Raw genomic sequence first — 18,913 nt, forward strand, 5'->3', positions numbered from 1 at the left:
TTGTCGTCGCAGGAAGTGGATCCTCAGGCGGAGAAGCCCGGCGGAGACGGCTACCACGCTAACGGAGGACAGTCGGACTCAGATGGCTGGTTGGAACCGGTGACGGAGCCCGGCGAGGCCCGTAGGCCCAAACTCTCCTTTGCAGACACGTAGGTGGAAACTCGTCAGACAGAGTCAAAGAAAAGTGGAGTTGTGGAGTTTTTCCCATGCAGCAGCGTGACTCACTCACATGTGTGCTTTTTTTTTTCCTGACTCTTTTATCAGACTCCACATTGTACCCGAGTCCACCGACTCAGACTCAGTGTCGCTAATTATCACTTCTGAAGTCCATATTTTCGAAAAGTGTCATATAGAACTTTGTGTTTGTGGATCAGATGAGTCACGATCTGCAGCAGCGGAGGCAGTCAGCTGAGATTTCACACGTGAAAGTCCAGGATGAGTTCAGCTGCTGAAGGCCGACCATCCCATAATATCAGTCAGCGCCGTCACTGACGTCTGCTTGGAATAGTCGGTTGTAGAATTATTGGTCAATGTCAACACTTTTTTGATTTGTCGAAGAAATGTAGACAGCGTTTGGAGCAGGGAGGCAACAACTCGGAAGCTCCCCCATATACATATATATACACATATATGTATATACATATATAATATATATATACAGACACACATATATACACATATATGGATAAATCTATGTATATAAATATATGCATACATATATATGTGTGTGCGTGTATGTATGCATATGCTGTGCATATGTTGTTTTTTTAGACATGCCTGTCAATTTAAAATGAACCAAAGTGTTACAACAGAATGTGTCTTTGAAGCCCCTCGGTATTCAGCTCATTATTGAAATGAAAAAAATGTAAACTTTTTTATTACTACCTTATTAGTAATATAATTTCTTCAAGTTCGGCGGCCCAGAATGAAAAGCTTTACGGGTCGCAAATGGCCCCCGGGCCGTAGTTTGCCCATGCCTGCTCTGTGTGATTGCAAACAATCAGTAGCTACAACTCTAAATCTCTGACTCACTGTTAGTTTAGAGCGTCTCCTGGTTTTGTTTCACGTTCAGTTGATAATTTTTCATAAAATTAAAAATGATTAATTTTCTTGAAAATTGGAAGAAAAAAACAGCGGCAGAAAAAAGACAATTTTTAAGAAAACAACAATGTGCAGCGCGAGCTGAAAGAAAAACAGATGTGCAACATTTAGAGTGAGACGGTCCGGCTTCATCGGCCCCCAGCTGAACGTTACTCCAAGTGTATATTGCAGTTTGGGGAAATATCTCCAAGTCCATTAAACTCTGGTCCGCTTGCGTAACAGCAGCAGCAGCAAAGAGAAAAAAAAGATGCATCTTGTTGCTTATTTCCCCCCATAGGGCCGCTGCATAATTCATGAGACAACATGTTGTGCTGTTGTACTCAGGTTACACTCAGCCTGAGGTTTGTATACCAAAGCAGCCTGCCGCTGGTCCACGACCATTATGCAAATGGAAACGAAATGCTGCTCTTTCTTCTTTTCTTTTTCTTTCTTTTCTTTTCTATTCTTTTCTTTTTTTTTCCTTTCTTTTCTTTCCTTCCAAACTTTTTGTGGAGCTGGGAGTTGTCGAGTTGTCGAGCTGATGTTCTCCTCTCGCTGTGTGTCTCCCCCAGAGTCCACACTGCCGACTTCTACATGCAGGAGGCCAAGAGACTCAAGCACAAGGCCGATGCTCTGGTAGGAACTTGTGGCACCATGACCTCTAGCGCACACGCACACACACACACACACACACACACACACACACACACACACACACACACACACACACACATACAGCGCCTCACATTGTTTTACAGGCATTTTGTTGTTTAATGGGTCTAATGGGGTCTAAAAAGCTTTTTTGGGGCGACTCGGCATTTTGGGATGCAGTACCTCGAGTGGCCACTGGACTGCCGTATTGCCAGTCTGTTATCCAGTTCTTAATAGATAATACATCCGTGGCATCTCCACACTGGACCAGGTGTGGGCGATACCAGGGGGTTTTGGTATCGATCAGATACCAAGTAAATACAGGGCGAGCATCACCGATACCAATATTGATTCTTTATTCGTAAAACATAATGATCATTTAAAAATTTTGTTACTTTGCCTCTTGTTAGTTGATTATAAGGAAGTGGCGAATGGTGAAATAAAAAAACACAGGACAAAGACGAGGCAAAGAAACATGTTTTTTTTTGTTTTTTTTTAATTAACTAACTACAATTCAAAGCAATTAAAAAAAAAATAAGTTTTCCCTTTCGCTACACCAAGTTGTTTAACAAAAAGGAAGCATTTAAATTCTTTTAATTTTAAGTACGAAAAGTCACTCGTGCAAAATAACAAAAACAATCACAATGTAACAAAATAAAAGCCTAACGATGTCGACGATGCAACAAAAACTACCCTCCGCTGCTCACAGATATCTGAGATGTCAACACGCAAGTATCGATCCGATATATCGACGCTCACCTTGGTGTTGATGCTATCGCTATTTAGAAGGATACATCCAGTCGTGCTCTGGACTGCAGCAGCGGGGCTCTCACTTCAAAGACTCTGCTGCTGTTGTGTAGTTTATTTGTCCTCCAGTGAAGATGATGCGCATTCAAGGAGCAACCAGATGTCGTCGAGATTGCACAGCATCAAAATAATAATTCCACCCCGCCCCCTCCCAAACACTGGAATGAGATTCATTGAGTCTTGTTTAGTTTGTTGCTTAGCTCACATTTACTGGTCGTCTCGCCCCCTCTCTCTCTCTCTCTCTCTCTCTCTCTCTCTCTCTCCCTCTCTCGCCCCACTCGTCCTCGCTCGCCCTCCCCGTGTAGATGGACAAGTTTGGCAAGGCGGTGAACTACGCAGACGGCGCCCTCTCCTTCATCGAGTGTGGAAACGCGATGGAGCGAGACCCCCTGGAGGCCAAGTCCCCGTACACCATGTACTCCGAGACAGTGGAGCTCATCAGGTACTGCATGTCTCTGTTTCTGTGTATACTGTGTGTGTGTGTGTGTGTGTGTTGTGAAAAGGAAGTGGCATAACACGCTTTCCAATTCATTATTTATTTCAAGATTATTATTTTTTTATCTATGTATTTATTTATTTATTTTCTAATCCTGCATCAAAATTTAATTTGTCACGAGATGTGAACAAAAACAAAAAAGCACCCGAAGCGAACCCTTTGATGTGGAAGAAGAAGAAGAAGTAGAAGAAGAAGAAAAAAAGGAAGAAGAAGAAAAGAAAAAAAAGGAAGAAGAAGAAGAAGAAGAAGAAGAAGAAGAAGAAGAAGAATTATCGCATTAGAAAAAAATTTGGGGGGGATCAGAGCAGAATTTGAAAAAAAAAAACAGCTCCCTGTAAATTTCACCATCAATTCTTGTTAATCCCTTGTTGGCTTTGAGGCATTTAAAGTTGTCTCTGTTTTTTTCAAAATCAGCTAAATGTTTCCACGGAAACTGTTTTTTCACTTCAGCTCACGTGATCTGCGCTGCAACCCCCCGATAATAGTTAGCCTTTAGCGTTAGCCCACCTGTCTGGATGGATGAGGACGCCCTAAATGCTCCTCATTCAGGAAAAAAAATGCCAGAACTTTATCGTTTATCCGTCTGTGACGTCGCAGCGGCGTCTGAAGCCTCGCGCACCGTTTTCACGTTTCTCACTGGCGCCCCCTTCTGGTGGCAAGTCCTAGGTTCAGCGATGAAACCTTCCTCAGGTTGTCTGTCCGTCAACATTGCAGTCTTGTGACCGCCATGGAAGCAGGAAGTGGGCGTGTCTGTCACAGGAAGTGGGCGTGTCATTTCCGTTATTTCCATGCGTTGTTTTGTTTTTAGTGTCACTCCTCTGCGTTTTGTGTCATTTCATTGAACAGGAAGTCAAATCTAAGATTATGTTTTGCTCGTAAACTAAAAAACAGGTGACCTTTGACCTTTCCTGCTATAAAAACAGGATGTGGTTTTTAACTTAGCCGTGAATAGTGCAGCTTTAATCACTGCTCCCGATCATTATTGTCATTTTTGTTCTTTCTTACTATTTCATGAGAAATAAATGCTGATCAACAGCATTAAACTAACAGTTAGCACACACAGAAATGTGCGAGGCTGTAACGTGTGGTTGTCGCTGTTGTCGTCGCCACGCAGCGAACACACAACCTCGCCGCTGCACTGCGAGCTGCTCTTTAAAAGGCTCCAGCCTCACTCTGACTATCGTACCCTGGTGCTGCTGGGTCACATGACCGTAGCTGACCGGCAAACCGTAGCTGACCGTCCTGCTGACGTGCCTTTGAGCAACACAACTGAGCATTTTAAGAGCTGCAGCGTTCCTTCACACCACACACCCCTCCTTTTGCTCTCTCTCTCTCTCTCTCTCTCTCTCTCTCTCTCTCTCTCTCTCGCTCTCTCTCTGACCTTTGACCCGGCTGATGAAGGAGTGTAATAAAGAACACAGAAGGTTTCCGGGGAGGAATCGATCGACGGTTAAACTCCTGGACTCGGACTCACTTGTCACCGCTGACTTTTATCTTGACTGATTCACCTGCAGCCTGGCCAGGCAATCAGAACAGGTCGGCGGGGGGGCCGATGGGGCGGACAGCCGGGGCCTCGGGGGTTTAAGAAAAAGAGATAGAAAAAGAGAAAGAAAAGATAAAAATTAAAATCAATAACCCAAGGAGTGATTCATCTTTTTTACCTGTGAGTCCTCTTGATCAAGTGACTCAGTGACTCAGTGAACAGCTCCTCCACTGATTCAGCCCTGGAAATAAACACTGTGGGGTAGATCCACAAAGCGATTGCGCGGCTTTTGCGGCAGAAAATCCATGTAAATAGCGCCAAAAACGGTGATTCCGGTGATATATGCCAATATTTTAGATAGGCTATGAAAAATACAAATGGTACTCAGGTGTTGGTGACTAACGTCTTGCGTCTTGACTTTCTTTCCATTATGGCAGCAGTCTTGGTAAGACGAAGGAGGCATCGTAATGCCAGGCGCGCACAGGAGTGTTTATCCTAGCAGAGTTTCGCTGTCAAACACACGCACTCACCAACAACCTTTGGCGCAAACTGCTCTCAGGTTGCCAGGCCGCAACATTCGCACCTGTTTCAGGTGCCGCATTCGGGGGCGTGTTTGCGCCTGCATGTCATTAGCGCAAAAGCCTTTGTGGATACCCGCATCTGTGGCGCAAATTGTGGGCGCAATCCCGCCGCAAAATGCGCCGCATTTTAGCGCTGCCCGCCCTTTTTTGAGGATCTACCCCTAAGTATGTGTGTGTGTGTGTGTGTGTGTGTTCCTGCAGGTATGCCATGAGACTGAAGAACTTCACCAGCCACTCGGCCTCCACCGCTGAGAGGAAGCTGGCCGTGCTGTGGTAAGTGTCTGTGTGCGTGTGTGTGCGTGGCTGATAACACCAGAAGGTTGCATATATATATATATATATATATATATATATATATATATATATATATATATATATATACATATATATATATACATATATATATATGTATATATATATATATATATATATATATATATATATATATATATATATATATATATATATATATATGTATATATATACATATATATATATATACATACATATATGTATTTTATATATGTATATATATGTATACATGTATGGAGATACATATAGACGCACATATATATACATACATATATTTTATAATTTTCATTTTTAATATTAAGATGTTTCTATCTGTCTATCTAACCCATAAAAAGTATCACACAACCCCAATCAAATGAGGATTTTGAGCGAGGACATATTCAACCATTAAATAAATTCAAGTTGCTTTTTACAATATTCAGTGGGAACGTCAGATTGGGAAGTTATTAATAAAAAACCCAAAAAGCAGCCCATCATCCAGTCTGCTAAAACCTCAGCTGTGTTTCTTCATCTCTTTCTGCCTGCTTAATAAACATCCAGCTCACTGGCAGACGAGTTTTTAGCATTATTTCTGAAAATGATTTCATGTTTTGTTTTTCTTCTTCTTTTTTTTTTGCGCTGATAACCTGAGACTCATATGACATGAGCTTTCTGGCTTTTATTTATTTATTCATTCGTTCATTTAATATGATTTTTTTTTTCTTTTCAAAAGGGGAAATTTCCATCTGACTCCTGATGGTTTTGTTTCCATAGTAACCGCTGTCTGTCTCTGCTGTATCTGCGGATGTTCCGTCTGAAGAAAGACCACGCTGTCAAGTACTCGCGCTCACTCATCGAGTACTTCAAGGTAAAGCACACACACACACACACACACACACTTGGACACGCTCCTTATTTCCTTCCCCGCTCCCGTTTTCTCCCTCTGCGCTGGGGAAAAACATGAAAGGCTAATTACAACATTTCATATTAATTTTCATGGTGTCTGCACATTAATTTTGCATGGCAATACTAGAATCCGTTCTTTTCTCTTTGATATTAATGTATTAATTAGCCCCATCAATCATCACAGGGGATTGTTCGTCTTTAATGTGCTTGTTTTGATTAATTGTGTTTAGTTTCATTTATTAGCGAGGACGTCGTTATCACAGCTCCGCGCTGGCGGGATTGGACGTCTCTGTGTGCGTCTTGTGTGTGCGTGTGTGTGTGTGTGTGTGTGTTCAGACTGTGCACACAGAGTGACGAGGAGACAGAAATGACTGGGATCAGTTCAGGCATTTGCTTGTGAAAGAGAAACGTGGCCCAGTTCCTCCATCCAGGCGTCATTATTCTGCATTTCGGAGCCTTTTTAATTCACCATGGCAGTGGATTGATGGTGCTGCACACAAGCACTGTGCTAGCTGTGCTAGCTGCGCTAGCTCTTCTAGCTGTGCTCCGCCTCCTCTAACTTTGAACTTCAGGCATCGCCGGTCTTGATTGGAGGCTCGAATGACACATTCCTGGAATAAAACATTAAACTGTACATTATCAGCCCTCCAGCTAGGGGGCAGTGTAGCCAGAAGGCGGAGATGTTTGTGTTGTATTACATTATATTATATTATTTGAACCCAGTTTTGCCTTCGGGAAAAAAAACGGCGCCTCCTGTTTGTTTTGGGGCTGATTTTATTTTGCTTGCCTGGACTTGAGAGCCAACACAGAGACATCTGTCAGCCATTGGCTGAATTTCAATTTTGCACCAATCATCCCTTTGATTTAAAATTTTTGATTCATTTAAAATTCAGTTCATATTCATTTACATGATTTATGGAATGTCATGAGTTAACATTTGGTGAAAATGCACTCAGCACTCAGTTTTAATCGCTGAGATTCAAAGCGAGACGACTGATGACTCATGGCTCATGTGTTAACAGCAGGAGGCGCCGTCGTTCCGTTCCGTCTCTTCTTCAGCAGCGTGGAAAACATCTCATCTCGGTTAAATTTTATTTTTTTTGTGACCCAGAATTCAGCCAAGAGTTCCCACCAAGCGCCCTCTCCCTGGAGGACCAACGGAAAGTGAGTGCAAACACACGCACGTACGCACACACGCACACACACACACACACACACACACACACACACACACACACACACACACACCCCTCCTCTGGAGAAAATTGAGAATTTATAATTCAGCAAGGCTTTGCTGCAAAACACCCGGCCATTCCCTGACAGCCACTTCCTCACACAAACCCCTCAGGAAGCAAATAAAGGCATTGATTTGTTGTAGATGTGAGGAGGAAAGAAGGGGGGTGGGGGGGGGGAGATGATAGATGGGGTGATGTGGGGGGGAGCTGCGGATGTGAAGCTAATGAATTTGGACAGCTCTGACGCTGCACAACAAGACTGGGGTTCTGTCTGTGTGTGTGTGTGTGTGTGTGTGTGTGTGTGTGTGTGTGTGTGTGTGTGTGTGTGTGTATGTGTGTGTGTGTGTGTGTGTGTGTGCGCGTGTGTGCATGTGTGCGCGTGTACACACGCAGCAGGGACGAGGACGGGTCAGCAGGGGTTAAGGCCACATCACAGACGTTACATCACTGCCAGAACCGACGTTCCGGGGGGAAGCGTTGTGACCTTTAGCGTTGGCGTTAGCCTCCAGGAATGATGCTGTGCCCTCTCATTGCCTGTGTTGTTGTGCTGAATGCCATTGTTCAAAAATCAAAAACAACGGAGAGACGTTACAGTTACAGAGATGAGTAGTGGCTGTGACCGTTCAATTAGGCCACAAACAAAAAAGGAACCTTTGGTCTTTGTGTCATGTGCTAGCGTGCAACAAGGCCCCCTGGGCAAAACAAAATACTGTAAATAATGAAAAGAGAAATACTTACAGACTAGATACAGTAGACAAAAATACCTAAATTGCCACAAAAAAAATCTAAATCGCAAAAAAAAAAGTCTCAGTGGTATTTGCTTGAAATGACACCCGGAAGCAGTAGATCAGCCGTCAAAGCAGAAGCAATTATATTTAATTTATTTATATTGCACTTTATATTAAGAAATCTCAAAGTGCTACAAGAAGCATAAAACCCAATATAGACAAAGAGCAAAGAGACACAAAAGACATAAAACCTGCTGTAAGACATAATTAGTAAAGAAAAACACACAACCCGAGCAATGAGACATAAAAGGACATGAAGCCTAATGTCTTTGTCTTCTTCTTTGGTGGTGTGTTTTTTTATTTTTTTATGGGAACCCGGCAGCAGTCTGCCTGTAAGGAAGCTGATTGGTTGTAAAAATCTGACAGCGACTGACCAATTTATTCAATGTTATGTAAATAAAATGTGAATGATCCAACTGTCCGTATCGATGTAATGATTTGCTTTCCTTTCTTAACAACTATTCTATTTTACTTTGTATAAGTATTTATTTTCTTATCTTGGCACTGTATACACTGTACATGCAGCTGTAAATGTTCAAATGTCCACAATGTGGGATCAATAATTTTTCATTCTATTCTGTTGCACTTGTTGAAATTTCAGTAAGCTAGCTGAAATGAGCCTTTGGAAATCTAAAAGGAGTTAGCATGTTTCTTTTCATGTTAGCATGTTTTTCATTCTCTTTTGCACTTTTGCCTAATTGTTTTGGATTAATTGGGTGGGTTTTTTCTGTTTAATTGTTCTTTGTTACTCTTCCATACGACTGACTCTCAGTGTGTCTCCTGCAGGGTGAATGGAACTCCGTCTCCACTGTCACTCAGCCCTTCGCCAGCCGGTGGTGGTGGAGGAGGAGGAGGAGCTGGTGGAACAGCAGGTGGCGGTGGTTCCGGAAGCTCCCAGAGCTCTTCGGGAAGCGTGGCCATCCCCCAGCGGATCCACCACATGGCCGCCAGTCACGTCAACATCACCAACAACATCCTGCGCAGCTACGAGCACTGGGAGACGGCGGAGCGACTTGCCTCCGACAGCCTCGGTAGGAAGTGGACGATGAATTGGTGCACAGTTTTCTACAAATGGTTTTCTATCACGTTAGCTATCCTGTTAACTACCCAGTAGCTACTTTTCTCCACTTGGGGCATTGGCAACACTGTAGTCCTGATGGCCTCGTCAATTAGTGCCTCTCTGTTGAAACGACCAGTCAATTCTCATGAAACTGACTCTCACTTCCTGTGTCCCTCACTTCCTGTCGTCCCTCTCCAGAGTTCTTCCAGGAGTTGGACTCGACCCTGGAGCCACTCAACCAGCAGAGCAGCATGACGGAGCTGGTCCGCTACGTGCGGCAGGGCCTCCACTGGCTCCGCCTGGAGGCCCACCTGCTCTGACAGACTGGACGGCTGCCATCACTCCAATCTCAACCCACAGCTGGGAACCAGAGCCAGTGGGCGGGAACCAGTGAGACCAGAACCAAGACAGAAACGGCTTCTGTTTCCACTGTGATCTGACTCGACTCTCACCAAGTCTGATCACTTCAGCTGACACTGCAGTATTTCTTCAATGAGGCAACATTTTAACAGTGTTCAAAAAAAAAAAAAAGGATTGATGATGTGAGAAGCATTTTTTTTACCAAGGTTGTTTGTTTTTGTTTGTTGTTGTTTTAATTTTTATTTATTTTTTTTTTTAAATATGTGAGACGTTCTAGTGTGATGAAAGTGGCCTAAATGAAGAAGGTAGGTTGCAGTTTTTCTCTGCTGCCAGTGGTGTTGGTTTGACCCGTTGGCTGAGTTTAATCCCGTCATTGATCTGGTCGGAGCAGCGTCCCGTTCAGATAAGAAATGCCCCGGGTCCTTGAGACAGACTGGGGTTCGTCCTCTGACCCCGAGTGTCTCTCAGTGATGCTGCTTCTCAGTAATTTAACAGGACTGAGGTTGTAATTCCCCCTCCGTCGCACCGCGGATTGAACGGTTCACGTTAGCGGTCGTTAGCGTCAAAGCAAAGTGCAGTTGTAGCTTCACTAGGCTAGTTTTGCTAGCACTGCTGTCCTTGTCCCAGTGGGGGAAGGGAAGGTGTGTGTGTGTGTGGGGGGGGGGGGGGAGGAAAGCAAATGAATGTCCAGAATAAATGTGACTCTGAGAGGTGACGGGAGGGGCATGCAGATCAAGTAAACAGGGTGAAAATCTCACTTCAGTTTTTGTTTTTGTTCGTTTTTTTACCTCAGTGACAAAAAAAATACAACAATCCTGTCTGCATGAGCCCTGAAGGGGATCAAGTCACTTTCCTGCTGGGAAGCCTTGTGGTCCTTTTTTCCAAACGTTTGTTGTGTCGTCTTGTTGGTCTGTATACGTGTACAGCTAATGATCAAGTACTATTGAAATCACAAGCCCCGCCCCCAGCCCCAAACCGCCCCCTCCTGGCAGGACCATGACTGTGACTCTGGAGGAAAAGTCTTTGTGTGATTTTTTTGTTTGTTTGTTTGTTTTTTTCGTTTCTAATTATCTAAGTTGTGAACGATTCAGTGCAAGCGAGTAAGTTAAAGTGTGCACGAGAGAGAGAGAGTATGTGTGTGTGTGTGTGTGCGTGCGTGCATGTACCTGTGTGTGTGTGTGTGTGTGTGTGTGTGTGTGTGTGTGTGTGTTGTGTCCGTGTGAAGGCAGTGTGACTGCGTTTACACGGCACCAAAACGGATCTGATCCAGTGGTTCCCCGTGTGAGGCGTTTTCTCTGTTTGTACATACAGTTCGCTGTTCAGATCAACAGTCAGGATTTTTTTTTTTTTTTTTTTTTTTTTAATCTTTTGGTGTTTAAATCCAGCACATGAAGCATGAAGAGTTTTTTTGTTTGTTTGTTTTTTAAGTTTTGGATCATTCGACCATCACTGAATGTGTATGGAAGACAATGCGGATGTGTGAAGTAATTTTCACTTTGACAAGAAGAAAAAAAGAAAAAAAAAAGAAACTCAAGTGCCTCTATTTGTGTCCGGTGGGATTTGCTCTATTTATTTAAGAACAAAGAATTAATCTAAATGATTTTTCCATACCATATTGGTATAAATATGAGATTGTTTTTCGTAAAATCAAATGTTTCCACAAGCTTTTTACTGGTGTTTATGACGACACCAGGGTTTGGCTTTAAGAAAATAAATTGTGTGCTTTAGCGTGTCCAAGTTACATCATTTGCTGTTTTTTATTTAATTTTATTCTATTCTCTTGTTGTTTTGTTTTGAATTTCTGGATAATTTGAACAAGTGTGGGTTTTGTCTGAAATGCCTGGAAAATGTTAAACATTGCATGCAATAAATGAAAACTTCAGACCAGGAACTGCTGGCATCCACAGAGAAGAAAACACTTCATCTTGCAGTGAGAGCCATTGGCAAGGTGGATGTTGTACATTTGGTACTGAGAGCCGCTTCCAAAGCACAGAGAGGCTGTCGGTCGGATCACGGTAATAACGTGTCGACTTAGCAGGAAAAGTTTGACTTTTTTTATTCAGTATTGAGGTTTTTTTGTTGCTGTTTTTTTCCCAATTTGGTGTATGCCAAAGAGAGAGGCGACAGTCTGTCATCTTAGCTTAGCATTAGCAGGGGTTGGGAGAATTTGCCTCGTTGTTATCTTTGAAAGCTAGGTAACTAAAAACTAAATGTTATTTTAAAAACACAGCAGGTTGTTTGCAGATTGTGTCAAATGAATTGGACATTTTTGTTGTGTTTTTTTTTTTAACCTGTAACGTTTCATTGGCATTATTATTACGATTATGAACAACAATAACAACAAGCTTGTTACGTGAATTGCAACACAAAGCAGCTGTTGTTAGCTAAAGATGTCGCTAGTTTTCTACGTCTGGCTCGAGTGTTACAATCCTAGAAATGTAAAAATCTAAGGATCCTGAAGATTTTTTTTTACAAGCCATTTGCCAGAGGTTCCAGCGCTAAGCTAAGCTAAACTGATTGACTGCGGATATTTACTTTGTGTCATGCAAAAGTAAATGGACTGATTTCAACAAAATGTTGGGTTTTTTTTTTTCAGAATACGCTCACTTTTTTTTTTACCTTTCATTGTTTTACCAGAAAATGTTTACAATTGAAAAATATCAAGGGGTTGTGAAACAGTTACACTTTTAATAGTGTTGTTTTTCTTTTCTTTTCTTTTTTCTTTTTTTTTTTTTTGATATAGAGCCAAATTTTCCCAATGAACCAATTAACTCCCCCGGCTTTGGACAAAACAAAATCCCACAATGCTCTCTGTTCCATGTTCAGTTTCAGACCAATAGTTGATGCACAATGTTGATCAGTCCAAATCAATGGTGTTTGATGTTGTTCAGTTTTATGGTGAAAACGGTGATGTTACTGTACGGTCAGCGTTCATTTCTTTCTTTATTTTTTTTTACACAATGGTCCTTGTTTTTGTTTTTTTTGTTTTTGTTTATTTTACAATATACTTATCCAACAATATGCTGTACAATGTCCATAGCGTTGCATCGCCATTAGTGACTTCACGGGAAGCGTTGAGCGTTCTCATGCTACATGCCGCAACGGCGGTCTAAACGCTAAACGTGTAGAATCCACGCGACCATTTCATTCAACGATATGCAACATTGACGCGCCTCTGTATTAAAACTTTTTGCCTCAGCATGGCCTTTTATTACTGCTGGCATCTTATCAAATGTCTCATCGCGTCATCGCAGTCCTACAACTTTTTAGACGTCGCTGCCGTGATTACAGTCGACGGCTTAACAGAGTGATTTATTGTTGTTGTTATTATTATTTATTTTTCGGCAACAGATGGTTACAAGCTGATAAGACAATGATTATCCCCCCCCCCCCCCCCCCTCCCCTCGCGATAAGTGGATCCGATGTCTTTTGTGCGTCGCGTGGGAAAAGAAATCACAGATAACACTTTGATGGGGGGGGGGGGATTGCCTGCACTGTCATACATGAACCATATCAGCAGTATTAACAGAAAACAAAGCCCCCCCCCCCCCCCCCCTTCCCTTGGGAGAAGCGTGGCTGCCATCAAGTTTTTTTTTACTACAAAGCAGTGGCAGAAACGTAAAATTTAAAAATGTCTCTTTATTTTTTTTATTTTTTTTTTTTGCACTTTACAGGAGGCATAAATTAACAGATCTCAAAAGAGCTGCTCAGGATTTGACTTGTTTGTACTAAAACACAAGGTAGCACACAATTGACATAGAGCCTCTGGTTACTCACTAAAATCAAATCAGTACCATGAGATTGTGACATAAATATCTGCCAAACACAAGAGTTTACTTTTACGTAGTGAAATAAAGTTAAAGAAATAGTTTTGCAAAATAGAGCTTTGCATTTTATTAAAAGAAAAAAAGAAAAAAGAAAAAGTTTGCAGGAAAATTGACCGATGCTTTCATGTCTATTTGTCAAGGGCGGAGGGAGGGTTATGCTAACCCTAGTTTAGCATAAAGACTCAAGGCTGGAGGGCAACATCGATCCTGCCTATAACGAATATTGGCATAAGATAACACTGAAGATGATCTTTTTATATTCATATGTGTAAAGCTAATTTGCACAGGAGAAAGCAGTTATTTTGCTGCTCAGCGTCTTCTGTCCTCATGCTAAGCTAGGCTGATGGAATTGTGTTAAACAAAAAGGGCAACGACCAGACTTTTGTCACCGCTGTCAGACCAACGAGCGTGATGTCTCTAAATTGTTGCACACGCTCCACTAAAAATGAACTGGTAGTCCTAACGTGAAGCTAGTGTGTCAGTAGTAAAAGGTATAGAAAGCCTGTCAGTCATCCTGTCATATCCAGTTTTCCAACACAACTGAAGAACAACAAAGACCAGCAGTATCACTCTTGACTCAAGTCGACCAGTGGTATCACTGTGTAGCTTACAGTGGCTCAACAGTGTGAAGCCTTACAGGGATTAAAAGGTTGCTTGATCAGGACAAACCATGCAACCTTTATTTTAACGGAAAACTGAGCATGTTCTTGGTTGTACTCAAGTTTTAAACAATAAAATAATCAAAGACTGTCATGTCAATGTGGGCCAGTCCAGCACATTGAAATCTATCGACAAAAAAAACAACAACCAAAAACATGAGTGGTTAACAGTTTTCTCTTAATGTCCGACATCGACTGTCCAGACTGTGGTGATGCTGAATAAGTGCACACTTTTAACAGCTGTAAACCTTTTGTTACTTGATTGGTAATTGATTGTGTTTCTTGATTGTATTTTTTATTTTTATTTTTTTTTGGGGGGGGGGGGTGGTTAAAGGATGAGCTCACAAATTAGGTAACAAAAACTGTAAATAGCACCATTTGGAAACAACCTACCAGTGTGTATCAAGGTGGGAACAGTGCTTTAGAAATGACGGATGAAATATTTGACAGCTACTTGAATAATGTTAAAAGTGTGCATTTACACAAAAGTGTCACCCAAATAATTCCTTCCAAAACGACAAACGTCTCTGTCCTGCCTGTCACTTTGTTGGCAGGATTCCCAGCAATAAACTTAGCTTTGCCTACCACTGCGTAGAACAAAAAATGTGGCATTAATGATAAAAGACACTTTGACTCGACGTGAAGGTCAAACAATAATGATAATAACAATAATAATAATAATAATGATAATAATAGTGACAAAGGGTGCGGCCAGACATGGTTTAGTTTTGAGACGGCAGCAACTCAGTGCCTCTGACTCAGCCGGACAAACCTCCGTCCGTCCGTCCGTCCTTCTATCCGTCCGTCTGTCCACAGTTCCGATGCAGATCCCTGGCTGAGTACCGTAGACACTCCTGGACAACGACATGGTAAAGACGCATCACGTGTGTCCTCGCATAAAGATCGCATCATATCCCCACGTGTGTTGTACAGCCTCAGCTGTTCTTCTGTTTCTATCAGTGCTATTTTTTTTTTTTGTTTTTGTTTTTGTTTTTCTTTTTGCCCTTTTATATGGTTCCTTTTATAATGAAGTTGTTCTATGTGATGATCTGAAGTTGTGATGCAGTTCCATTGTTTTTCAATATTTAATGTCTGGAAAATATGGATTAAAAATCTGTTCAAACCGGCATTTGCGCTACTGGGTTTGTCTTTTGTGAAGCATTTGTTGGTATTTATTGGCATGAGCGTTAGTTTCAGGGGTTGAGATTTTGCTCTCTACCACTACGTCTCATGCTAAACTATGAAGTGACAGTCATTTCGATAAGTTTCGGGCTGATTATTTTGGGATTTTTTTTTCTCCCAGAAAAAAAAAGAGACGTACTATAGCATCTGTATCAGTCACTGAGAACTGCAGGGGCAAACAAGGTTCCAGTCAAGTCCAGTTTAGACTGAAAAATGTTCTGGCTCTTTTAAATTGAATTCAATCAGATTTTGAAAAGAAGGAAGTGGGTGCTAGCTAGCTAGTCTGCGAGCCCCACTGACCTGTTTGCAGCTTCCTGTTGATCCAGTTGAAGGAAATTCCAAATGTCAGAAGTTTGAAATGCACAGAAATTCGACGTACACAACGCACGTTTTGGTTGGTTTGGGGTTTTTGGGTTTGAGATTTTGCGTTCTCTCTCTCTCTTTTTCATGCTAAACTGTTTCTGAACAAACAGTCATCCCAGTAAGTGTTTGGGGACTTTAAACCCCCACCACCTCTCCCCACCCGAAAAACAAAACAAAACCATTTATCCTATAGTATAATATTGTAACCCCAGGAAAGTCAAGGAAGATGAAGGAGACCAACAAGTAGACTGGATGACTTTTTACTAGCACGTGTGGATCACAGACAGGCAGAATCACATGACATCATTTCCTATACATCCACTTCCTGTCAGGTAACCCACATCTCCAGCAGACCCCTGTGACCCTGAGCTCAGGAAGAAGCAGGTATGGAAAATGGACATTTTTAACAGTTAAATACTTCTTAGACTGATCATTCATTTGGATTTGTTGATATGAATCACTCATGTCCAGTTCTGTGAATTGCTGGCTAACACAGCCAACAGATCCTCTACTTTGGATATGAGGTAGCGTATAAGGTTGGAGACTCTATTGGAGACTCTATTTACTACCCATTTATAATCTCCACACAACCTATAGTTACCATCTGGGTTGAGCAAAGAAACCTCAGGAGCTGCCCATTCAGATTGCTTCCCTGGCGTAAGGATGGCGTTCTCTTAACAATCAGTCAAGCTCAGTATCAGCTTTAAAACCTTTCAAAGTTCCCAGCTCCTCTTTAAACACACCTTCATGCTTTTGTAGCGCTTGATTCAGGGTCAAGTATGGGCTGTGATTGTGTTGCAGTGTGCACTTGCTCCTTACTCAGGGACTGTGGGTCATGGGCCAGTTGCTTTATTTCAGCTCAGTCCAATTTCACATGCCTCAGCCACCAAACCCAGTAAATTTGGACCTGTGTCTTTAACTGCTATGATGGCCAGTGTCTTTTCTTGCCGTTTGTAGTTCACTTTTCCATTGGTTTTCCCCAGCACCCTTATCTTTTGCTTTCAACATGCCCACATCCTGTATCGACTTCAAATGTCATTGGTTCACCATTTAGAGTCACATACCTTGTAGAGTGACATAGCCTCCTCTTCATCTTAGTCCAAGACACTGTGTAATGAGAATGGCTGTTCTTCTTCATCACTCACGTCTGCCACTCTGGGATAACAATAATGCCTATTTCTCTTCTGTGTGAAGCGTCTTCCACTTTCTCTGTATCTTCTGTCAGTTCTCCATTCAGCAGTTGACTTTTTCTGATTGCGACACGCTCGAGCGACGTGTCCCGCCATTCCACACGCGGGACATTTTTCCTTTTGGAACCAACAACAGTCCTCAGGTGCTTTATCTTTTTCTGCGTTGCTCTGTCTCCCTCTCTTCTGTCTGATCCGCCAGCCATCACTGAATTACAGGACATACTGTAGCTCCTGCTTTAGCCCGCAGATCCTTTGCGCAGACACATTTCTTGTTGGCAGGCTCCAGCGCTTGTGCCAGAGAATCTTCCCTGGACGCGGTCATCATTTATTCCACACACCAGTCTGTCCCGTAACATTTGTGAAAGTGTTGCGCCATAATCACAATCGTGAGTTAGTTTCCTCAACTCAGCCGCAAATTCGGTGGGTCTTCTCGTGCGTGAAATAAATCCAAATCTCCGGACAATTCCACTGGGTTTTGGGTTGAAGTGGTTCTTTAATATAGTTACCGATTCTGCAAAAGTCTTCTCTCTTGGATTTGCTGGACTTATATGAGGTTTCTCATCAAACTGTAAGTTTGTGCTCCCACCACACTGGGCAAAATTGACTTTATTATCATTGACTATCTTCTTCTCCGGTGGCATTGGCAGTAAAGAAGTGCTCCATTGTTTCACAGTGTTCCTCCAAAGGTTGCTCTTTTGCATCAAATGGCGGCGGAGACCCTATATAGTGTTTTCACCGACGTCAAATCTTTGTCAGTTACCCGCATGCGCGGCCATATTGGAGATACTCAGATGTAAACAATACAATGAACGGCACGTTGAATGTACATTTTTGTTGGAATTTAAAATGTCAAAACTACAGGAAAGCCAAGAGGAACGTGTGGAAGCTGCAGAAATGTACAGAGGACTCATCAGTGGGAGAAACAGTGATAAAATGAAGAATTGCGGTAAATAGGCGGTAAAGATCCGTCCAAGCTCGCCCCTAAAGATGACCCAGCAGTTCTACCTTAAATATCATACCCAGATATAATAGATATATTTTCACCAAGCCCATACACAGCTGAAGACCTTGAGTTTTATAAAGGTTTTGATGCCTATAGCCAGATAGTGTGCGGCTGGGTGAGGGAGACACGGCCTCAGCTAATCGATGGCATGTGTGTAATAAAAGCCAGTGTAGGCGATGCTCTAACTCAGTGGTCACCAACCCTGCTTCTGGAGATCTACTGTTCTGCATATTTTAGATTTCTCTCCAATTTAACACACCCGATTATAGTTATTCATAATTGTTATGCTCTCTTTCGTGTGTGTGTGTGTGTGTATGTGTGTGTGTGTGTGTGAGAGCGTGTGTGTGTGTGAGCGTGTGTGAGCGTGTATTTGTTTCATCTCTCTCGCACTCTGATACAAGATACTGACAAATACAACAAACACAAATATGATGAAATTTGTCATTCGCTGTATTTTATTTTGAAGATTGCTTTTATTTTGAAAATTTACCAGATTTGTGGTCAGGGGGTCTGCGTGCCTCAGTGACCCTAAGCTTTATACCAGCAGGAGCTTCAGTCTTCAGGTGGGACTCCCAAGTTGGACAGGTCTTAGGCTTGAGGCCTGACAGAGTGCAATCCACTTCTCCATGGTTGAGAGCTGGACACACAGCTAAAAACCTATGCCGTGAAGGAAACACTAACAGTGTTCAAAAAAAAAAAAAGTGTTAATAAATAATAATCAGCATACTTCACCCGACAAAGCTCAGAGGACAAGACAACTGTCTCTGAGTCACAAGGTTGACAGTCCATGTCTTGTCTATGGGCAGTAATCCATTTTGAAGTTTAATGGTCCACAGAAGAAAGGTAAATGTGCCAGTGGATGCACGACGACGGGAGTGCGCAGGTCGCTCAGGGAGCAAGAGAACTGACTTTGAATGCAAAGGTCGGCTTCAGGTCTTACTGTGGTTGTGG

At 42.4% G+C, this 18,913-nt stretch overlaps 1 protein-coding gene across 1 annotated transcript in view; it reads left to right on the plus strand.

Annotated features, from left to right (window-relative positions):
* aff2 (AF4/FMR2 family, member 2) overlaps positions 1–10,359 on the plus strand; it is an 88,163-nt gene extending 77,804 nt beyond the window's left edge. The window contains exons 19-26 of the mRNA XM_076043392.1: positions 13–149; positions 1,653–1,716; positions 2,844–2,980; positions 5,300–5,371; positions 6,164–6,257; positions 7,407–7,459; positions 9,105–9,349; positions 9,577–10,359. Of these exons, the coding sequence (XP_075899507.1) occupies positions 13–149; positions 1,653–1,716; positions 2,844–2,980; positions 5,300–5,371; positions 6,164–6,257; positions 7,407–7,459; positions 9,105–9,349; positions 9,577–9,698 (924 nt within the window). The 3' untranslated portion in view covers positions 9,699–10,359. The remainder of the gene's footprint in view (positions 1–12; positions 150–1,652; positions 1,717–2,843; positions 2,981–5,299; positions 5,372–6,163; positions 6,258–7,406; positions 7,460–9,104; positions 9,350–9,576) is intronic.
* Positions 10,360–18,913: the final 8,554 nt, after the last annotated feature.

Source organism: Nelusetta ayraudi, unplaced genomic scaffold (genome assembly GCF_046127955.1).
Source record: "Nelusetta ayraudi isolate G7.1 ecotype Tasmania unplaced genomic scaffold, CSIRO-AGI_Nayr_v1 ptg000075l, whole genome shotgun sequence".
In the NCBI taxonomy this organism is placed as follows: Eukaryota; Metazoa; Chordata; class Actinopteri; order Tetraodontiformes; family Monacanthidae; genus Nelusetta; species Nelusetta ayraudi.